Source organism: Apodemus sylvaticus, chromosome 7 (genome assembly GCF_947179515.1).
Source record: "Apodemus sylvaticus chromosome 7, mApoSyl1.1, whole genome shotgun sequence".
NCBI classification, from domain to species: domain Eukaryota; kingdom Metazoa; phylum Chordata; class Mammalia; order Rodentia; family Muridae; genus Apodemus; species Apodemus sylvaticus.
Genome location: NC_067478.1, coordinates 64,873,102 through 64,896,337, shown reverse-complemented (window position 1 = coordinate 64,896,337; position 23,236 = coordinate 64,873,102). Strand labels below are relative to the sequence as shown.

The 23,236-nt window shown below is 48.0% G+C and overlaps 1 protein-coding gene across 3 annotated transcripts; it reads left to right on the top strand.

Annotated features, from left to right (window-relative positions):
* Positions 1 to 2,373: 2,373 nt before the first annotated feature.
* Positions 2,374 to 22,156, top strand: Lctl (lactase like). 3 transcript variants are annotated; one of them, XM_052188055.1, is made up of 13 exons: positions 2,374 to 2,488; positions 3,589 to 3,752; positions 4,219 to 4,306; positions 4,505 to 4,614; positions 6,906 to 7,034; positions 7,123 to 7,218; positions 11,576 to 11,630; positions 11,713 to 11,874; positions 14,836 to 15,110; positions 16,567 to 16,693; positions 16,860 to 17,059; positions 18,374 to 18,437; positions 21,952 to 22,156. In XM_052188055.1, the coding sequence occupies exons 1-13, from the start codon at positions 2,374 to 2,376 to the stop codon at positions 22,065 to 22,067; spliced, it is 1,701 nt and encodes a 566-aa protein (XP_052044015.1). In that variant the 3' UTR covers positions 22,068 to 22,156. The 3 variants fall into 3 exon arrangements, with proteins under 3 accessions (XP_052044015.1, XP_052044016.1, XP_052044017.1); XM_052188056.1 differs by lacking the exons at positions 2,374 to 2,488; positions 3,589 to 3,752; positions 4,219 to 4,306; ... (1 more) ...; positions 16,860 to 17,059; positions 18,374 to 18,437 and having other exon boundaries at positions 6,945 to 7,034; XM_052188057.1 differs by lacking the exons at positions 2,374 to 2,488; positions 3,589 to 3,752; positions 4,219 to 4,306; ... (2 more) ...; positions 16,860 to 17,059; positions 18,374 to 18,437 and having other exon boundaries at positions 6,945 to 7,034.
* Positions 22,157 to 23,236: the final 1,080 nt, after the last annotated feature.

Here is a 23,236-nt window from a genome sequence, read left to right as displayed (position 1 = left end):
AAATAAACCATAGCCGGGCGGTGGTGGCGCACGCCTGTAATCCTAGCACTTGGGAGGCAGAGGCAGGCAGATGTCTGGGTTCGAGGCCAGCCAGACTGGTCTACAGAGTGAGTTCCAGGACAGCCAGGGCTACACAGAGAAACCCTGTCTCGAAAAACAAAAAACAAAAAGCAAACAAACAAACAACAAAAAAAAAAAACCATTGGGGCTGGAGAGATGGCTCAGCAGTTAAAAGCTCTGGCTGCTCATCCAGAGGTCCTGAGTTCAAATCCCAGCAACCACATGGTGGCTCTCAATCATCTATAATGGGGTCTGATGCCCTCTTCTGGTGTGTCTGAAGACAGCTACAGTGTACTTACATACATAACCTAAGAAAAGAGATAAACCATTAAAAAAAATGTAATAGCCAGGCGGTGGTGGCACACGCCTTTAATCCCAGCACTTGGGAGGCAGAGGATTTCTGAGTTTGAGGCCAGCCTGGTCTTCAGAGTGAGTTCCAGTACAGCCAGGGCTACACAGAGAAACCCTGTCTCAAAAAAACAAAAACAAACAAAAAAAAAATTAATAAAAGCAGAGCTGTTTCAACCCCTACCCCCGACTAGGGCACTAAGAACTAAAGAAAGCAATCTGTGAAGGCTGTGGGGCGTCCACCCAGTCAGTGTCTCAGTCACGTGTTGCTGAGACAGAATACCTGACAAGAGCAACTTAGGAAAGGGTGCACGGTTCCAGGGCACCCGGAGGAGGACAGGGTCGCCAGAGCGGGAAGTGGTGGGCAGCGGGCGTCTGCGGTCAGGAAGCAGAGAGAGGAGGACAGCGGTGCTCGGCTCCCTGCTTTTCATTCAGCTGAGACCTCCCTCATGGGATGGTGCTGCCCACATTCAGTGTGGGTTTTCCTACACTGTATAGGTAATTCCTAACAGACATAGCCAGAGAGCTGTCTCCATGTTGACTCTAAGTCCTATGAAGGTGACAAGATTAACTAATCCACAGTGTTAGCCATTTTTACGGCAACTGTAAAATTCCGTCTCGCCCCACACTATTGAGTGCTCCCTGCTCTGGCTAGAGGGATCCTGGGTGGAGGGCCAGGCATTCCTCTGGGCCCCAGGGGAGCGGGGCTCTGAGAGGAGGCAGGGACAAGTTGACCGGTGACATGGAATTGCAGGCTGGAGGGCTGGGGCTAGGCAGCTGGAGAGACTTCCTGAAGGTAGAGAAGGCCTATGGAAAGCTTGGAGACCAGACAGAAAAAAACCCAACCACAATGCGAGAAGGCCTGAGGCTGAGAGAGACCCATGCGGTGGGGCCATGGTGGCTTCAGGCTGAGTGGAGTGCGGGGACTGTCCCGAGGGGAGGCTTCTCTGACGGAGGCTCGTTGCCGAGGGATGGAACCAGGCGGTGGAAACCTTGACTCACACATTTTCACAGACATCAATGGCAGAATGAGAAGTTGAGGAGTCTGAGGAGAGGAGGCTTACATAGAAAACCCAACATCACCTTCTTGAGAGACTTTTCTGTGGCAGCAAGAAGGGTCAACTAAAACATCATCAACCCCAGTCCCAAGTGGTCCCAAGTTCACAGCCCCTCCTCCGGATGCCCAGGACTGCGCTGAAGGTCGCATGTGAAGCCCAGGGGGAGCTGGGAAGACTAAGTCACCTCCCCCGGTGCTGCCCTTCTTCCTTGGGACGGAGCCAGCTGGATGCCTAGGCCCAGCACCCAGGCCATGCTGACTGGGTTGCTTTTAGTTAGCTCAGCATTCTGGCTATGCCCTCCCTGTGGGATTATCGAAACTCTTTGTTGGGGGTCAGGCCACAGACCACACCCCTGACTAGAGGCTTCCATGCCTGTAGGCTCTGCTTTGGTGGGGCCAGGAGTCATTCAGAGAGACCTGTAGCTGACCACAGTAGCCCTGGGGGTGTCAAGGGCTGAGGACCATCTTGGGTAAGCTTGTGGGCTTAATCAGAAAGGGCTTCCCAGTGGGAAGGGGTCTCTTGCTGACAGCTAAGGACAGAGGGCCCTAGATAGGGAGAGCACCCCATACAGGCTACACAGTAGGGAGGTAGAAGGCTGAGTGGACTCTGGGTTTTGGGGCTCCCCCAGCAGACTGTCACTTTCTGAGGCAGAGGTAGGTTCCCCATTAGATAACATCCCTAGGAGCTACCAGAGAGGTTCGGCTGCACCATTCCAATACACCATGATCAGATAGGAACCGGTTTGATGTTTGGCCCTTTATCTCAGCTCCTTCACATTGTGTAATGCAGGGCCCCCACACAGCTGCTGTGTGCTCAGACAAGCTGCTCTGTGGCCTCTTTCTCTTCCCTCCTGGCCTGTGTCTCTGAGCTGACAGGGGCTCTTAGGCATGGAGGAAGGTAGGGTGTCATGAAGCCAGTGTGGGTCATCATCCTTGGGTGGATCCTGCTGGTGCCCGGGGTAGGGACTGCCTGGAGAGGACCCCCAGAAGAGGCGTCCTTCTACTACGGAACCTTTCCACCAGGTATGTCTATCCCTCCGCTATTCTCTCCTTAGACTGTCTTTCTGTCTATCCATTTGTTGGCCTCTTTTGGTCTTCCTACCATGGCTGTCTGGCCAAGGAATTGGAATTGGGTGCTCTGGCTTCCTGTCTGGTAGGATGGGGAAAATATCCATGTGAATGTTCTAAAATTTCCTGGCAGAGAGGTGGAGGTCCGGGGTGGGGGCTGTCTGTCTGTTCGTGTGTTTGTGCAGTACTGGGGATCCAACTTAAAGCCTTGGCCATGCTAGGCAAGTACTTTGGTACTGAGCTATAGCCCCAACCCAGAAACTTTTACAAAGTTACTAGAATCAGAATTCATCAGTGGCTGGGCAGTGGTGGCACCACGCCTTTAATCCCAGCACTTGGGAGGCAGAAGCAGGCAGATTTCTGAGTTTGAGGCCAGCCTGGTCTACAGAGCAAGTTCCAGGACAGCTAAGGCTACACAGAGAAACCCTGTCTTGAAAAAACCAAAACCAAAAAAAAAAAAAAAAAAAATAGAATTCATCAGTGAAGAGTGGTAAGAGTGGTTACTGCTCGGGCCCAGAGGGAGGGCCTGAAGGACTGTAGTCAGTGGGGTGGAGTGGACCTGAAGACTAGAGGCCATGTCTAGGAGGACTACCTCAAAACAGCTGCTTCAGGCTGGAGGAATATCTCAGTGGTTAAGAGCACTGACTGCTCTTCCAGAGGACCCAGGTTCAGTTCCCAGCACCCACATCCATCTGGTGACTCATAACTGCCTGAATTTCCAACTCCAAGGGATCCAGGCCCTCTTCTGGCCTCTTTAGACACCTGCATTCACCAGCCTTCCTACCCCCCCTACCCCCCCCACACATCAGTACACAAATTGATAAAAAATAAAAGTCGAAAACCAGTTAGTATCTACAAACAATGGATACTAATTAGAGCTGTAACAGCACACAACATGTTTTTAATTCTCTATCTTCCCTCTCCCTGTCCCCTACATTCCTATTCCAGGGAGCTGGGGCAGGTCACATGCTACCCTGAGCCTGGGCAACATAGAGTTCCCAAGGTAGCTAAAATTGGAGTGGTCCAGGACCTGGTGTGGGAATCTCTCTCTACAGGCTTCTCCTGGGGCGTGGGCAGTTCTGCCTATCAGACAGAAGGTGCGTGGGACCAGGATGGGAAAGGGCCCAGCATTTGGGATGCCTTCACACATGGCAGAAAGGGACAGGTGCTAGGAGATGACACAGCAGACACAGCCTGTGACAGCTACTATAAAGTTCAGGTGAGTAAAGGGGGCTGTGTGTGCCATCCTGTCCAAGCGGTGGGGAGTGGAGGATGGAGACATCTCACCGACAATATCAACCTGAAGTTTTGCTTGACAACCTGTACCCAGCACAGCTCAAGAGGGGGGCGGGGCAGTGGTGGCTGAGGCCGGGTGTGCCAGGATGGAGGAAGAAGGAACGTGACTGGTACCAGCAAGCCCAGTGACTTGGCCCCAGAGCCTGCAGGAGGGCCTGGGGCAGCTCACCCGCAGACCCCCTGTTCTCCTTCAAGTTTTCTGACAATCTTGCATAGGCTTCTGTCTGTGAGCACATTGCCAGGGTGCAGCAGGGACTCATAGTGCAGCCATTCTAGAGGACGCCACTTGAAGCTGCGGATACGGATGATCCTCGAGGCCCCCAAGACTTGTCTTCCCCCTTCCTCATAGCCAGCTGGCCTAGCCCTGCTTCCGCATCCTGTCCACACAGGAGGACATTGCCCTGCTGAAGGAACTACAAGTCAGCCACTACCGATTTTCCCTGTCTTGGCCGAGGCTCCTGCCCACGGGGGTCAGAGGTAAGTGATAACAGTCCCTCCCTAGGCTCCGTGAGATCCGTGTCAGGTGAGGGTGGCCAGCCCACGAGCGCGGGCTCAGCTCTAGCCATTCTTCTATGGCTCGGGGCACTGGGCTCTGGGTGTTTCAGCCTGCAGAAGGCCAGGAGACCCAAGAATGTTGTGCCCCAGAGGAAAGCCCACGTTCTGTTTCACATACAGCTGAACAGGTGAACAAGAAAGGAATCAAATTCTACAGCGATTTCATTGATGCCCTTCTGAAGAGCAACATCACCCCCATTGTGACCTTGCACCACTGGGATCTGCCACAGGTGAGGGCTTGGTTCAGCCGCAGGGAGCCTGGTGTAGGGACTTACTGGGTCCACGAAAATCGGCCAGAGCCTGGAGTCTGACTCTGGACAGAAAGATATGGTGAGTGATTTCTTAGCTTATTTGCGCTGCTCTGACAGAATGCGGCAGCATGGGGAAGGTAAAGTCATTATTAGCTCGTCTCAGTTCTGCAGGCCAATGGCAGGGTGCCAAAGTATCCACTAGGGACTGGCCTGTGCTTCCAAAATGGTGTCTTGAGCACTATATCCTCTGGGAGGCGCTGTGTCCCCACAAAGGAGAGGCGGAGGGAAGAAAGAAATGAACTAGCTAAGTAATTTTACCGGATCCTAGGTCTTGAGGAGGGTTCGTAACACCCACAGGACTGGAGAGATGGTTCACTGGGCCGTCCTCAGCACCCACATAAAAAGCCAGGCATGGTGGGGAGAATGTGCCTGAATCCTAGCATTTGTGAAGACAGCCATCCCCGTCTGGCAGAAGCAAATTCGTGAGCTTCAGTCTCAAAAATAAGCTGGAGAGAGATTAAGATACCTGAAGTTGATTCAACCCCCCCATCCCCCCCTACCACACACAAACATTATAAAGCATTAGCTGTGAGGCCATGCTGTTTGTAGTAAATTAGTGTGATCCTAATGTTTTCCAGAACATTCAGCATAAGAAAAAAAAAGTCCTGTGTGTATGTATGCTGTTGGGGACTGAAACCAGGACCTTGTCCCTGCTAGGCAAGCCCTCTACCCCTGAGCTAAGGAAGCCTAAATGCTTTTAGACTCAGGTTTGGTGACGTAGTGTATTCCACCAGTTTTGTTCAGCCGTTATTTCCTTTGTTTGAGGCAGAACCACTTGCCCTCCTCCATAGTTCCCATGCCCAGACATGTCCCAGAATGCTTCAGAACTCGCAGTCAACATTCAGGCAGTTTTCCTTCCTTCACCTGGGCCCCACAGAGGTCACATCCAAGCCAATGGAATAACAGCCTGTACCAGCTGGTGCTGGGTTCAGAGTTCTGTGGAGGGGTGAAGGAGAAGGTGGGGGAAGAAGGTGGGTTGCACTCCTGGCAGAGATGATAAAAGGAGGAGCTGGTAGGGAGGAGGGCTTCTGAGTGGGAGGGGCTTGCTGTGGGGCGGGACTGGAGACTGAAGGCGTGGCCTGAGACTGCCAGCTGCATGCTAAGGCTGTTGGAAACCGGGTTGGGGAGCAAGTGAAGGCTTATTAGCTGGGGCAGAGGACACAACAGGTTTGCAGTTTTTCACTATGGGCTTCTGCCATAGAGGTTTTATTACCTCACACCAATAGCAGAGGCTCCAGGGAGTGCCCTGACTCCAGCGAGACCCTCCAAATCCTCGCCAGCGCTCTCCTACCAGCGACAGGCCTCCAGAGGTCACAATGAATATTCTAGACATTCCCCAGAATAACATCTCACCCTGGACCACCCACGCAGACCTCAAGCTTGCTAAGTACTTGAGGATGACCCTGAATTTTATTTATTATTTATTTATTTATTTATTTTGAGACAGGGTTTCAAAAAAAAAAAAAAATCAGCCGGGCAGTGATGGCGCATGCCTTTAATCCCAGCACTTGGGAGGCAGAGGCAGGCAGATTTCTGAGTTTGAGGCCAGCCTGGTCTACAGAGTGAGTTCCAGGACAGCCAGGGCTACACAGAGAAACCCAGTCTCCTGGCTGGAACTCACTTTGTAGACCAGGCTGGCCTCAAACTCAGAGATCTGCCTGCCTCTGCCCCCTGAATGCTGAGATTAAAGGTATGCACCACTACTGCCAGGCTACCCTGAAGTTCTTTTTTTTTTTTTTTTAAGGATTTATTTATTATATGTAAGTATATTGTAGCTGTCTTCAGACACACCAGAAGAGGGCATCTCGTTAGGGATGGTTGTGAGCCACCATGTGGTTGCTGGGATTTGAACTCAGGACCTTCAGAAGAGCAGCCAGTGCTCTTAACCGCTGAGCCATCTCTCCAGCCCTACTCTGAATTTCTGATCCTCCTGCCTCTACCTCCTGAATGTTCGGGTGAGAGGCATGTGCCCCTATGCTTGGTTTGCATCTTGAATATCCAGTCTGTCAGCTTCTTCCTAAGCCTGTGTTTCCAGCTTCCTCTGATCCTTCCGGTTGGGCTGCTCCCTGCTGCAGCTGCACAGGCTCTGTGCCCCCTCCCCTGCATCTTTGCTCCCATTCTTGCATTATAGTCACCCATGCTTTACCCAGAGACTTCACCAAGCTACTCCATAGACTCCCGAGGGCACCAGCTTCTCTCTCTGTTGACAGATGCTCCAAGTGACATATGGTGGGTGGCAGAATGTGAGTATGACCCGATACTTCAGGGACTATGCTGACCTGTGTTTTGAGGTCTTTGGGGACCGAGTGAAGCATTGGCTCACATTCAGTGATCCTCGGGTAAGTTGGGCCTCTTCTTCAGATGGAGAGACAGGGGTGTCCCCTGCTTTCTCTCACGATCCTGAGGTCCCCATTCCTCTCTCTGCAGACAATGGTAGAAAAGGGCTACGAGACCGGTGTCCATGCACCAGGCCTGAGGCTCCAGGGCACTGGCCTGTACGTGGCTGCGCACCATATCATTAAGGTAAACCGGATCCTTCTGGGGCAAAGGTCAGGCTCCAGGCAGGGTCATTGCTTCAGAGGTTACACTGATCCTCTACCACACCAGTGTGAGCCCTGGGCCCTTGTACTCTGAGGCTGTGTGGAGGGCAAGCTCTGTCTCCTCAGTGTTAGCCGGCTATGCAGAGGCTCTACAGTGGGTACTGTTTATGATCTTACCAAGAGGATGCAGTAGACATTTGGAAACTTTATGAACTTTGTGAGGAATGGTGAAGGGAAGGGGGACATGGCAGTAGATAAGGCCAAGCCCTGAAAGAATAGAAGGAAGAAAGCAGAGGATGTGAAGAGCCACTGGAAGGACACAGAGCAGTCACTGGTCACGGCCTGAGGTTTTGAAAGGAAGAGGGAGGGACAGTTTGGAAGCAGCAACAAAGCAAGGCAGAGCCATCCTTTTCCAGTTTAAGATGCATAAACTGGGGGAGGGGGCTGGTCTCTGCTTGATGACTTAATAGTGAAAATCTTCAGGACTGCCAATTGGCGGTCAGAGCGAGGGTGGGAAGGTGTCCAGAGATGCTGCTTAGTGCACACTGAAGGCTAAGTGCGTGCGTGTGTGTGTGTGTGTGTGTGTGTGTGTGTGTGTACACGTGTGTGTGTGTGTGTATATGTGTGTGTGTACGTGTGTGTGTGTGTGTGCGCGCGTGTGCACATGTGTGTGTGTGTGTGTGTGTGCGTGTGCATGTGTGTGTGGGGGGTGGTCGTGGTGCAGAGACAGTGGGTTGCTTACAGGACACGAGTGAAGATACAGGAGTGATGTTGGGATGCAGGCCCTCGTGGAACTCATGCCAGTGGACACTTGGCTGACAGGATAACCTGTTCTAGCTGGAAGGACAGACTGTGGTGACACACTGACCTGCACTCATGCCTAGGAAAAGACTCATATTTCTTAATAAGTCTCATAAGTGCTCTTACCTGCTGAGCCACTGCTGCGGCCTCTGAATAGTTAAAGCAGAGTCATCCATAAAAGAGTGTTGTGAGTGGTTAGGCTTTTGACACTGTTTCTGAAGGGACCCTGGCCACCTTGAGCTTCCGCACTCCCTCTGCCTTGCTAAAAGCCGTTAGTTTACAATCTTAAAGCTAGCTCCGAGGTCTAGTCCCTTATTTGGCCACTTCCTCCTCCTGAGGCTGACTACCAAGGCCCAGCGATCTAAGTTATTAAAGTCCAGCAATCAAAAGCCCCCTTTGGCTCACCTAATTGATACGCCCGATTAAAATTAAGCACCTCATCCTAACACGGGTTTCCCTTGTACCTTTATAAGCTGCCATTTCCCTATGTGCCACATCTTTGTCCTCTCTATCCAGATGCACTCCTTTGTCCCACCCCTGCTGTTCCTGTCCCCTTCACCCTCATCCTGTCCCCTGTATTTGTCTCTTACTCGCTGGCTGCCCTTTGTCCCTCTGGGGCAAATAAATCAACTTGGTGCTGAGACCTTGGTCTTGGGGCTCCGGAGCCGGAACTTTTACTAACAGCTTGTGCAATGTTCCATATCGCTGGTCAATCCCAGGTTTCCTCCTGTTTTTCTAGTTACTTTCTGGCTAGTAAAATGATGAGCAGACTGTGATGAAGACCTGAGGTCAATCCCTAGAATCTAGGTAAAACAGCTGGGTATCTTAGTTAGGGTTACTGTGTGTCTCAGTCACTGCTCTATTGCTGTGAAGAGACACCATGACCATAGCAACTCTTATAAAGGAAAGCATTTAACTGGGGCCTTGCTTAAAGTTTTAGAGGTTTAGTCATGGCAGACATGGAGCTGCAGAAGTAATTGAGAGCTACATCCAGATCCACAAAGAGAAAGGCAGAGACAAAGGAGAAGGGGGAGAGAAGAAAGGGAGAAGAGGGGAGGGGGAGAAAAAGGAAGGAGGGGGAAGAGGAGAAGGGAAGAATGGGGAGAGGGAGAGAAAAAATGCATACATACACACACACACACACACACACACACACACACAGAGACACAGAGACAGAGACAGAGAGGAGAAGGGAGAGAGGAGGAAGAGGAGGGGAGAGGAGAGGGGAGAGACTGGGCCTAGCAAGGGCTTTTAAAATCTCCAAGTGCATCTAGTGACACACCTTCCCCACCAAGGCCACTCCATTCTAATCCTGTCAGAGCTCCACTCCCCAGTGACTAAGCGTTCAAATGTGAGCCTGGGGAGGTGGGCGTCCTTATTCACAGCACCACACTATTGCTGTGATAAAACTGCGACGAAAAGAAACTTGAGAGCCGGGCGATGGTGACGCATGCCCGTAATCCCAGAACTCTGAGAGGCAGAGGCAGGTGGATTTCTGAGTTCGAGGCCAGCCTGGTCTACAGAGTGAGTTCCAGGACAGCCAGGGCTATACAGAGAAACCCTGTCTCAAAGAAGAAGAAAAAAAAGCAACTTGAGGAGGAAAGGGTTATTCTACTTACAGATATATATGCATATACACATACATACATATATACATTTATGTACCATATGCCACACACACACACACACACACACACATATCATCATCAAAAGTAAGTAATGGAGGCAGGGACTCAAGCAGGCAGGGACCTGGAGGCAGGAGCTGGTGCAGAGGCCATGGAGGAGTGCTGCTCACTGGCTTGCTCCCCATGGCTTGCTCAGCCTGCCTCCCACCCCCCTGCTCCCCTAGACAGGGTTTCTCTGTGTAGCTCCGGCTATCTTGGAACTCACTTTGTAGACCAGGCTGGCCTCGAACTCAGAAATCCGCCTGCCTCTGCCTCCTAAGTGCTGGGGTTAAAGGCGTGTACCACCACTGCCCATTTTTCTTTCTTCTTTTTTTTTTTTTAAAGATTTATTTATTTTGTGTATTTGAGTATATTGTGGCTCTCTTCAGACACACCAGAAGAGGGCATCAGGTCCCATTACAGAGGGTTGTGAGCTACCATGTGGGTGCTGGGAATTGAACTCCGGACCTCTGGAAGAGCAGTCAGTGTTCTTAACTGAGGAGCCATCTCTCCAGCCCTCAGCCAGGTTTCTTATAGAACACAGGCCCACCACCCCAGGGGTGGCCCCACTCACAATAGGCCAGACCCTCCCTCATCAATCACTAATTAAGAAATGCCCTACAGCCTTGCCTAAACCTGCTCTTATGGAAACCTTTTCTCAACCCGCCTCTCTGATGACACCAGCTTATGTCAAGTTGACAGGAAGCTAGCCAGGACACTGGGTGGGGTGAAGCATGCTCGTCACTCTAGCACTGTGGCGGCTGGCACAGGGGGGTCTTGGAGCTTGCTGCCTGGCATCCAGCATACTGGGAGACCAAGGTGGATGGCTCGTGAAGATCAAGACTTTAGACTGACCCCTCACCTTCATATATACATGCACATGTAAGCATGCAATCTCTCTCTCTCTCTCTCTCTCTCTCTCTCTCTCTCTCACACACACACACACACACACACACACACACACATCATGCTCTCTGGGAATGACAAGCAACCCTTACAAAACCGTTGCAGCCTGAAATATTCGGATTTTCACAAGAATGAGTTTCAAACTTCAGCAAATGTCAGATACAACTTGCGTTTAAACGCAGGTTGCTGTTGGGTGCTGGGGTAACACCCCGGTAATCAATCCAACATCAGGGAAGGTGGAGCCAGAAAGACTAAGATTCCAAAGCCAGCTTTCAGTAAGTGTGAGGACAGTCAAGGTTCCCTGAGACCTCGACTCAAAACAAAACAAAGTACCCAGGTGGCTGGACCCTGCTCTCAGGGCCTGCTTCAGCAGGTCGTCAGGAGGGGTCTCATGAGCTCACACTTCCACCAAGTCCTCAGAAGCACGGTCGCCTTTCCAGAGACCTACATGAATAATTTAGAGACAAGCAGACAGTGGGCTGTGGGATAGTTCAGTTGGAGGAGCACTTATTTTGCATGGGCAAAACCAGGCCTTACCAGTGTGGGGTAGGGTAGCAATAGTGGTAAGCGCACAAAATGGCTTCTGCTGCCTTTAGAAGATGCTTCCTCCACAGTATAGGGAAAGCAGTGCCTCTGGAAGTCAGAGGGAGGGGGTCCATGGTATTTGAGCCTGGATTCAAGAACATGGCAAGTTGTTCAAACTTGAAGTTGGAGTGCTAGAGTTTGGAAGGCAAAAAAGGCCACTCCCTGGCGAGCAAGATGGCTCAGCAAGTGGGTAGATGCTTGCTGCTGAGACTGACTTGAGTTCAATTCCTGATATGGTGGAAGGGGAGAATCTATGCAGCAATCAGTTGTCGTCTGCCACCACCGCCCCTACCGCCATACATAAACAAACGAACGGAAGGAAGAAGGGGCTGGATGGAGGCCGAGGAAGGATGAGCGAGCCCACATGTGGATTCCTTCTTTCAGGCGCACGCCCAGGCTTGGCATTCTTACAATGACACATGGCGCAGCAAACAGCGAGGTGAGCTGGGACCCTCAGGCTCCGACCCCTACCCAGAGGAGCCCTATCCTGCCTCTCCCTACCCTGACTTCCTTCCTTTAAGGCCTCGTGGGGATCTCACTGAACTGTGACTGGGGAGAACCTGTGGACATCGACAACCCTGACGATATCGAGGCTGCTGAGCGATACCTACAGTTCTGCCTCGGTTGGTTTGCCAACCCTATTTATGCTGGTGACTACCCCCAAGTCATGAAGGACCACATTGGTGAGCTGAGCCTTTTTTTTTTTAACCTTCTTTTGGCATGTGTGTTCATGTATATTCAGGTATATATGTTTAGGTGTGCACACATACATATGCAGTATGCATACATATGCCTGTAAAAATCAGAGGACAATCTTCTTAGCTGATCCTCACTCATCAACCACCTTGTTTTTCGAGACAGGGTCTCACTGGGGTGGAGCTTGTGCAGTAGAGAGCTAGCCAGTCAGTGAGCTATAGGAATCCGCCTGACTCTGCCTTTCTAGTGCTGGAATTCAAGCATGTACCACCATGCACAGCTTAAAAGAAAAAAAGATTATAGGTGGTTGTTGTTGTTGTGGTGGTGGTGCTGGTGCTGGTGGTGTGTGTGTGTGTACAGGCCAAGGCACAAGTGTGGAAGTCCTAGAGTTGAGATCCAAGGAATGGATGGACTCAGGTTGACAGGTTTGCACATCAAACACTGTTTTGTGCTGAGCCATCCCAACAGCCCCCACTCTGGGTTTTTTGTTTTGTAAACAAGGGGCTGGAGAGTCAGGTCCTCATGCTTACAAAGTAAGCTTTTACCAAAGGAGCCATTTTCCCTAAGCCTGAACTTTTAAAAACAGTACAGCAATGCTTCAGTATATATGTACACTGATGTTTCCATCAGGTTAGACGGATGTTGTTTATCATTGCTTTAGGATGAAAATTCTTTTTTGTTTGTTTGTTTGAGACAGGGTATCCCTGTGTAGCCCTGGCTGTCCTGGAACTCACTCTGTAGACCAGGCTGGCCTCGAACTAAGAACTCTGCCTGCCTCTGCCTCCCAAGTGCTGGGATTAAAGGCATGTGCCACCACCACCTGGCTTAGTTTTTTTTTTTTTTAAATAATGTATATTAGTGTTCTGTCTGCCTGTCTGCCTGAATGCCAAAAATAAGGCATCAGATCCCATTGCAGATGGCTGTGAGCCACCATGTGGTTGCTGGGAATTGAACTCCTGCCCTCTGGAAGAGCAGACATTGCTCTTAATCGCTGAGGCATCTCTTCAGCCCACCCCTTCCCCTGCAGATGCTTTTGCTGTCCTGTTAGAGCTATACTTGTGTGCCAGAGTATGCAGGTGATATCATCATCAGTGGCCTGCATCTTTTATTCTGTAAACATACGTCTAGGCCCCCTTTCCATCCTGGCATAGAGAGCGTTGCCTTGTTTGTTCTAATAGCTACACACCATGGTACTGATGGTCATCCAACTATAATTATTCTTATTTTAGGGGAGGTTACAGTGTTAGATTTATTTGGTGTGTATGAATGTTTTGTTTGTATGTATCTTGGTGTACCACATGCATAGCATCCACGGAGGCCAGACGAGGGCACTGGATGCTCCGGAACTGGAGCTACAGATGTCTGTGACTCCCTACGTGGTTGCTGGGAACTGGACCTGGGTGCTCTGGCATTCAGAACTCTTAGCTGCTGAGCCATCTCTCTAGCTCCTATTGTTAGTACTGTGGTGTGGCAATCAGACCCAGGGTCGTGTGCAAGCTACATCCTCAGTTTTCCACCATTTCTTTAGCCATCCCCTTGACAATAAAATGTAAGTTGTTTCCAACCTTTTGCTCCCCAATTTACAGTGAAGACACCTGAACGTAGATCCTTTTTCACAGGCAGACAAAGTACCAGATCAAGAGTTTTAGAGTCTGTCAGTTAAAAAGTGGACCTTTGAAGTCCAAGTAGAGGGCAAAATTGCCAGAGCAGAACTTGTCACAGCTTACACTGCCTGCAATGTAAGAACATGCCTGTGACAATCCCTACAACCAGTGACCTTCCAGTTTCCTTTTAGGAGACCACGGGCCAGTTCTTAGTGTGAGGAACAGCATAACCCTGCTTTCCCCCAGGTAGCTAAGGAGCTATCTATATACCACACACTGAGTAACCAGTGAGAATATTTCATTCTTTGGCTGCTAGGGGTCAAATGCAGGGCCTACACTTGCCTGTTAAGTTCTCTACTACTAAGCTACACTCCTAGACACAAAATTTAGATTGCTAGTAAGCAATTTAAATTTAGAAAAAAAATTTTAATAGAGGCTGGAGAGATGACTCAGCGGTTAAGAATGTTCTTAACTGCTGAGCCATCTTTTCTTCCAGAGGAACAGGGTTCAGTTCCCAGCATTCACATATGACAGCTCACAACTGCCTGTTAACTCCAGCTCCAGGGGATCTAACACCCACTTTTGACCTCTGCAAGCACTGCACTCAGGATGCACATACAAACATACTCATGTGTAGCCCTGGAATTCATACTGTAGACTAGGCTGGCCTCAAACTTAGAGATCCACCTGCCTCTGCCTCACGAGTGTTGGGATTAAAGGTATGTGCCATAATGCCTGGCTCATAAAATAAATATTTAAAAATTAAATTCTTTAGATAGTGTTGAAATATCATAGTTACAATTTGAAAGGCAGGGGATGCTCTTCATGTGTCTGGATTCTCTAAAGCTCAGCCCTTTTTTTTGTTTGTTTTTGTTATTTCAAGACAGGGTTTCTCTGTGTAGCCCTGGTTGTCCTGGAACTCACTCTGTAGACCAGGCTGGCCTCGAACTCAGAAATCTGCCTGCTTCTGCCTCCCAAGTGCTGGGGTTAAAGGTGTGTGCCATCACTGCCTGCCTTAAAGCTCAGCTTTAAAAACAAAGATTTTATTTTTATTTTGTGTGTCTGAATGCTTGCCCACACGTATGTCTGTGCACCGTGTGTTCCTCATGCTTTTGGATATCAGAAGATGGCATTGAACCCCCTAGAGCTAGAGTCATGGCCATCTGCGAGCTGCCACTGGGGTGCTGAGAACTGAACCTGGGTCCCCCACCCCCGCAAGAACAGCAAGTACTCTTAACTGCTGGGCCGTTGCCCTAGCTTATACACCACCATTTCAGCACCACTGGGGCCATAGCAAAATGGCCCCATGAGACTTGCTTAAATTCTCATGTTCTCTCCTGTCAGGAACAAAGAGTGCCCAGCAAGGCCTGGAGATGTCAAGGCTGCCCACGTTCTCTCTGCAGGAGAAGAGCTACCTTAAAGGCACGTCTGACTTCCTGGGACTAGGCCATTTTACCACTCGATACATCACTCGAAGGAACCACCCCTCCCACCAGGGGCCCAGCTACCAGAATGACCGCGGCCTAATGGAGCTTGTGGACCCTAACTGGCCGGAAATGGGCTCTCCATGGCTCTATTCTGTGCCGTGGGGACTCAGGAGGCTTCTCAACTTTGCCCAGGTACTTACCGCATTAAGTCAAGTAAGACCTTCAGACCTGAGTTTAGTCTCTGCCAGATACTCAAGTGACTACATATGAAACTGACAGAGCTCTGGGAAGAGAACACAAGGCTGCAAGCCCAGCCCTGGGAAGGTTGGCTGCTGGAAGGACGATCAAGAATTCAGTACTTGCCTCCACGTAATGCTTACAGAACTCAAGGCCAGTCTGAACTGCATGAGACTCTATCTCAAAGAAACAAACAAAAAGAGCTGGAAACAACAAAAGTTAATGAGGCAATAAACCTCCGCCCCCTGCACCTTCCCAGCTACTGAACATAGGCCATGTAGATTGATGCTTGTTTAAACTACCTCCAATGACAGCTGGAAATCTGACACTTAGTCTACTTTCCTTTTTTTAGTATATTTTTATTTTATAAATATGAGCATTTGCCTGACTATATGTATGCACAGCACAAGGGTGGCTGGTACCCATTGGGGTTAGAACAGGGGATCCCTGAGGACTAGTTTACAGATGGTGGTGAGCTGCCATGTTTGTTCCGGGACTAGAGAGCATCAAGTGCTCTTAACCAGGCCTCTCCACAGCCCCTCAGCCTAGAGTTTTAAGTTTACCCTTGGACAACTTCACACATGCATGTGATGTATTTTGTTTTGTTTTGTTTTGTTTTTCGACATAGGGTTTCTCTTGTGTAGCCCTGGCTGTCCTGGAACTCACTCTGTAGACCAGGCTGGCCTCGAACTCAGAAATCTGCCTGTCTCTGCCTCCCAGAGTGCTGGGATTACAGGCGTGCGCCACCATGCCTGGCTTGCATGTGATGTATTTTGATCCCGTCTATTTCCCATTATCAGTCCTCACGCCCCCCCCCCCCCCAACGGTGCTTCCTACTTCCACATCTTTGTGTGTCTGTGTGTGTGGCCCACTGAGGCTAGCTGGGACTGCTAACCAGCACATGGGGGGAGGTTATTTACAGGAACAGTTAAGCACTGGGTACACCAGGAAAGAAAATGACTGCTCCTCTTTCAGGAATATTTAGCCCTTTTAAGGCCCATCTAATTTGAAAGAGAATTTGTGGGAAAGAGGAAGGAGGGAAGCCCTTTAAAGAGAACTAGTCTTCCATATCAGCTCACCGGCCTACCTTCATCTCTCAATCAACATGTTACCTGACACCTACTAAGTGTGCCCCCTACTAAGAGCTAACCTGCACTTTTTTATTTTTTTGTTTTTGTTTTTTTGGATTTGGTTTTTTCAAGACAGGGTTTCTCTGTATAGCCCTGGCTGTCCTGGAGCTTACTCTGTAGACCAGGCTGGGCTCGAACTCAGAAATCCACCTGCCTCTGTCTCCCAAGTGGTGGGCTTACAGGAGTGCACTGCGAGCGCCCGGCTGCACTCATTAGCCTATGGCAGCCATGTGACCACCTGTAAGTCAGGTGCTCAGTGTTCATTCTTGTCTAACTTTCAGACTCAGTACGGTGACCCTCCCATATATGTGACGGAAAGTGGAGCTCCCCAAAAGTTATACTGCACTCAGTTCTGCGATGAGTGGAGAATTCAGTACCTCAAAGGATACATCAACGAAATGTTAAAAGGTGAGATAAAACTAAGATGTGCTTCACATTTTTCTATGTAGACAAAATTCAATCTATCATCTACTATCAACTAAAACCTGCTTCTCAACCTCATAGAAACAAGTTAATACTATTTATACTTCTAAACAATGAAACATATTAAGAATGGAGTAATTTGTCTTCACAGCTATAAAAGATGGCGTGGATATAAAAGGGTACACTTCCTGGTCTCTGTTGGATAAGTTTGAATGGGAAAAAGGCTACACAGATAAATATGGATTCTACTATGTTGACTTCAATGTGAGAAACAAGCCCCGGTATCCCAAGGCTTCTGTTGGGTATTACAAAGAGATCATCACTGCCAATGGGTTTCCAAACCCACAAGAGGTAGGGTGGCTAACCTAGCCTTGACATTTGTTCTGTTCTTGAACTAAAGATTAAGATGAATCATACTTCTTTCTTTCAAGGAAGGGGTGGGGGATATGGCACCATCTTCCCCAGTACCTCTGCTTAGGATGGAGTAAACACCCCAAAATCCAGTCCCTTTCAGAGAGGGCATCAGGGTGAGCTAGGTTCTAATGGACTAACTCAGGATGTCAATGATGTCAATGCTTTCTGTGCTGTTGCACAGGAATTATCCAGGACTTTACATCTGATAGACAAGGCTTCAACCACTGAGTGCCAGCTCCAAGTGTTGCCTTCCCTACCCAGCCCTGTGGAGTTTTACTCACATCTAGAACATATTCAAACAATAAGACTAGAAAAGATGAATCAGATGGCAATTCTGATGAATTAAAAATGTTACCAATACAAACAGACGCTACCTACTCTTTCGTAAATCAAATGCGGGACTATCTCTTTCCCCACCATATGGCATATATATGGCAAAATTAAACAGAAACAAACGTTAAGCTACTCTTCCCCCCAGACAGTGTTTCTCTATGCAGCTCTGGATGGCCTTCCTGGAACTCACTCTGTAGACCAGTTTGGTCTTGAACTCTGAGATCCACCTGCCTCTGCCTCCAGAGTTCTGGGACCAAAGGCATGCACCACCACTGCCTGGCTAAGCTTCAAGCTTTTAAAACCTACCAAATGGGGTGTTTGTGGCTCTTGTTTAGTTCTCAGCACAACACTGTAGCTCCAGGGGATCCAACACCCCCTTCTGGCCTCCAAGGGCACACACAGGTGCATCACAAAAACAAATAAAACAAAATCTCATTTCCCATCAGTTCTACTTGGTATATATCTGCATCTATAAGCATGAACTATAAATTATGATTTAGAAGATTTTAATAAAAAATTACAAACAAATCTGACTGGCTTGCTAGAATTGGTTCAGCGTGAGCTAGGTGGGCCTAGAGGTGAGGACAGTGACCACATCCCTCAGGTGTTCACTGTCAGTCCTAGAGAGCAGTACAGAAAGCTTGGGGGGTAGCTCAAGGCCTGCTTCAGAGACATAGCCAGTTTGTGGCCAGTCAGGGCTACAATGTGATAGTCTCAAAACATTAATAACATCCCAACTGTGGGTAGACATAAAAACGTGTTTGTCTTGATGAGAATGATGAGCTGGTAAAGGCTTTGGCCAAGCCTGGTGACACAAATGCAAGGAAACTTTGTAAAAAATAGTGCATTTATTTTAAAACAATTTTAAGCATAGGAAAATAGTAGGGTGAACTTACTTATCAAGCGAGTTTTTCTTAGGTGGAAAACTGGCGTCTCAAAGCCTTGGAAACTTGCTCCATCAACAACCAGATACTTGCCACAGGTAAAGATTCTTATCTTTGAAACCTATGTAATAGTACATATGATGGCATTACCAAGTCTCAAAATGATCTACCTAAAATCAGTATCTCCAACTGTTTATGACTAAAAATGTCTTTTTCCTTAATGTTAATTTTTGTCTTAACAAGCATTTTTTAAAATTTTATTTCTTGGGGTAGTAGAGCTAATAGAAGCCAGGCTTTTGTACATACCAAGCAAGTTAAACTCCCATTATTATATTATTATTATTTTCGGTTTTGGTTTTTCTTTTTTTCTTTTTTTGGATTTGTTCTCTACCCCCCTCCTCCCCAGACAGGGTTTCTCTGTGTAGCCCTAGCTGTCCTGGAACTCATAAATCCACCTGCCTCTGCCTCCCAGAGTGCTGGGATCAAAGGCGTGCGCCACCACCGCCCAGCTTGGTTTTTGTTTTTCAAGACAGGTTTTCTGTGTAGCCCTGGCTGTCCTGGAAGACAGGACACTGTTAGATGGCTGTCACTCTGTAGACCAGGCAAGCCTCGAACTCAGAAATCTGCCTGCCTCTGCCTCCCAAGTGCTGGGATTAAAGGCATGCGCTACCACTGCCTTATCTGTCTGCTCGTCCATCCGTCCATCCATCCATCCATCCATCCATCCATCCTGAGCCCAGACTAACATGGGCTAAAGGCTCTACCTCAAACAAACAAACAAAATTATGTAAGCAAAAGCATGCAAGCACCAGGGAAATGAGGGAAGATAGCTATCTTGTGTGTGTGTGTATATGTGTGTGCGCGCGCGCGCGCGCGCGCGCGCGCACGAGCGCACATGTGAAGCAATCAGGACTTTGTGGTATTGGTTTTCTCCTTTCATCTTTACACGGATTCTAGAGATTAAACTCAGATGGTCAGGATTGCGTGGCAAGTCTTTACCAATTAAGTCATTTTATCAGCCCTACTTAAATATTTTTTCCTTTTATATGAGTGGGTGTTTTGCCTGTATGTAAGTCTGTGCATTATGTTCATATCTGAACCCCTGGAATTTGAGTTACAGTGAACTGTTCTGTGGGTGCTGGGAATCAAACCTGGGTCCTCAGGCACAGTAGCCAGTGCTCTTGACCACTGAGCCATCCCTGCATCCACTACCTAACTTTTTTTTTTTTTTTTTTTGAGACAGGGTTTCTCTGTGTAGCCCTGGCTGTCCTGGAACTCACTCTGTAGACCAGGCTGGCCTCGAACTCAGAAATCTGCCTGCCTCTGCCTCCCAAGTGCTGGGATTAAAGGCGTGCACCACCACTGCCTGGCCCACTACCCAACTTTTTAATACAAGTTTTCATTAGCTTACCTAGGATGGCTTTAAACCCAATAGCTCGGCTAGGCCTTGAACTTGTGTTCCTCCTGCTCTTGCCTCCCAAAGGTAGGATTATAGGCTTGTAAGAGTTCAATAAATTATTCAGGACTCCCTAATATTTTAGTGCCATTTTAAGCCTTAGAGATAACAGCAATAAACAAAAGTACTGTCCTCGCCCTCTTAAAAGGCATCATTTTAGCTGGGCAGTAGTGGCGCATGCCTGTAATCACAGCACTCTGGGAGGCAGAGGCAGGCGGATTTCTGAGTTCGAGGCCAGCCTGGTCTACAGAGTGAGTTCCAGGACAGCCAGGGCTATACAGAGAAACCCTGTCTAGAAAAATCCAAATCCAAAAAAAAAAAAAAAAAAGCATCATTTTCCCCCTTGATTTATTTTTATTTTATGTGCACTGGTATCTTGGCTGCATGTATATCTGTGTGAGGGTGTCAGAACCTCTGGAACTGGAGTTCCAGACAGTTGTGAGCGCCCATGTAAATGCATGCTGGGGTTTGAAGCTGGGTCTTTGGAAGAACAGCCAACACTCTTAATTAACCACTGAGCTATTGCTCCAAGCCCTTGGCCTTTTTCAAGACAGGGTTCTCTGTGTAGCCCTGGCTGTCCTAGTAGACCAGGCTAGCCTCAAACTGTCTGCCTCCGCTACCCAAGTGCTGTGATTAAAGGCATAATTTCTTATGCAGTACATTCTAAAAGGAAAAATACAGAATACCACCAATGTTTCTGAAACCTGTTTTTCTGCATAAGGGTAATCCAAGAAATATACTTCTCGTTTTAATATCATTCTTTAATGTGGGATCAAAGCAGGTGATACAGAAACGCCCTCAACTGGCCCGGCCGTGGTGGTGCTCGCCTGTAATCCCAGCACTCTGGGAGGCAGAGGCAGGCAGATTTCTGAGTTTGAGGCCAGCCTGTTCTACAGAGTGAGTTCCAGGACAGCCAGGGCTACACAGAGAAACCCTGTTTAGAAAAACCAAACCAAACCAAACAAACAAACAAACAAAAAAACAAACCAGAATCACCCTCAACTGAGCTACCTCGCATACTTTGTATGACCATGCATCAGTGTCCCCACACTCATAAAAAACTAGGCCATAGTCTACAGATTATAAACCATAGTTCACCAAATCAAAGTAAATGCAACATGGCTGTGATGGGGGTTTGCTGACTAGCCTGTGAGCTGCATGAGAACATATCCATGCCTGTTTACTTCAGTTTCCAGGGTGCTCAGCAGACAAATGAGTGAGGCATATGAAGGTCTTCCGTTGGATTGGTGGATCTAACACTTAGCTCTTAAAAAGATTAATCCACGAGGGCTGAAGACATGGCTCAGTGGGTGAGAACGTTGACTGCTCTATCACAGGCCCTGAGTTCAGTTCCCAGCACCCACATGGTGGCTCACAACCACCCATAAAGAGATCTGACACCCTTTTCTGATGTGTCTGAAGACAGCTACAGTGTACTTAGATATAATAAATCTTAAAAAAAAGAAAAAAATTAAACCACACAACAATTATCAAATAACTTAACATTTTAGTGAATTTTTATGTTAACAAAGTATTAGAATTACCATTAGAAATTATAATATATGAGTATATGAGATATAAGTATATCGAGAATAACAAACTGAAAAAGCTAAAAACATTTCCAAGGGATTCTTTTTTTCTTTCCTTTTAAGACAGGGTTTCTTTGTGTGATTGTGGCTTTTCTGGAACTTGATCTGTAGACCAGGCTGCCTCTGTCGCCTCAGTGCTGGGGTTAAAGGTGTCTACTACCACAACCAGCCCAAAAGATTTTTTTCACAAGTCCCTCAGTAAAACCTAGAGAACCCATGGAATATAGGAACTAATCTTTTGAGATTAATGCAAAGCCAGCATAAATATTAACCATACTCAAGCTTACTAAAATGCCAGTGAAATAACCAGTTAGGCACCCCCAGATTTTCTGTGGCATTCCCAGCTCTCATGTAAGTTGTGTGTGATGGTAAGGATTCCCAAAAGCTGTGTGCATACCAAGTGATCGCACTGCCCATAGCTCCAAAATTCCATTTCAAAATAATGTGTGATTTACTGGTTCGATTTTACAACAAATGTGAAAAATTAGAAACACAGTTTCCCATCTCCTTTAGCTTTTGCTTCAACACAAAGCTCACTTCTGGTGGAATTTTCTCTGTCCATTTCAGAGCCATTGCTTAGGCACATGCACGTGGCTTCAGAGATTGTGGTCCCCACAGTCTGCGTCCTCTCCATCCTCATTGCTGCCCTGCTGCTGACTCTTCTCCTCAGGAGCCAGAGCTGAGATGGGATCTCATCTCCACCTTCGTCTGTCAGGGCATCTTCAGCATCACTCTTCTTTTCTGCTTCGAAAGTTCATGTGATGTCTATTTTTTAGGCTCTAAAAATTAATTCACTCTTCCCCCCTTTTTTGTTTTGTGCTGGGATTTAAGAATAAGAAAATAAAAATAAGCATAAATAAAATGAAAGAAACCTGTCGCCTCAACTCTCCTGAGGTCAGAGAGATAGATAGCTACCCATCACTCATACCACTCACTTTAACGTACAAATGACTGTCACTGAGCCCTGCCATATCTTATGGGCCTTATCAGTCTAAAATCCTCTCAGGCTGCAGACTATTAGTAAAGCAGGTGGCCAGCAAATGGGTGGGGCACGTGCCTCCTGAGGGAGATCATGAGCGACAGCCACTGCACTGTAGCCAGCAAAGAGACTCTGTAATAACACACTATGATGGCGAACCAAACAAAGTTCCTAATTTAAACTAAAGTCAGGCAGGGTAGCACATGCCTTTAATACCAGTACTCAGAAGCAAGAGGCAGATCTCTGTGAGTTCATGGTTAGCTTGGTCTACATAGTGAGCTCCAGAACTACATAGATCCTGTCAAAACAAAAAACCAAGGAGCTGAAGGAGCTTGCAGCCCCATAGGAGGAACAACAATATGAACCACTCAGTACCCCAGAGCTCCCAAGAACTAAACCACCAACCAAAGAGTACACATGGAGGGACCCATGGCTCCAGCTGCATATGTAGCAGAGGATGGCCTTGTTGGACATCAAAGGGAGGAAAGGCCCTTGGGCCTGAGAAGGCTCGATGCCCAGTGTAGGGGATTGCCAGGACAGGGAAGCGGGAGTGGGTGGATTGGTGAGCAGGGGGAGAGGGAGGGATATGTGTTTCCAGAGGGGAAACCAGGAAAGGGGATAACACTTGAAATGTAAATAAAGAAAATAACCAAGAAAAAAAAATCAGTGGAGAATATTTAATTCTATTTATTTTTGTTTATGAAACAAACAAAGAGGCCAGATAGGGTTACACATGAGATCTTGTCGCAGAAACAAAACACAACAAAACCCAAAAGTAAGAGGATTTTCCATCAATCCTATTAGCTAATATCAACTCAAAAATAAGATGATTTTATTTTTTAGGTTTATAGAGACAGAATTTCTCTTGTGTAC

Bases quoted from the DNA above. Each gene is read 5' to 3' on its own strand.
- Lctl (XM_052188055.1), top strand. From the start codon at position 2,374: ATGAAGCCAGTGTGGGTCATCATCCTTGGGTGGATCCTGCTGGTGCCC. The intron at 7,219-11,575 runs GTAAACCGGATC...TCCTTCTTTCAG, and splicing joins CTGCGCACCATATCATTAAG to GCGCACGCCCAGGCTTGGCA. The intron at 15,111-16,566 runs GTACTTACCGCA...TCTAACTTTCAG, and splicing joins GGCTTCTCAACTTTGCCCAG to ACTCAGTACGGTGACCCTCC.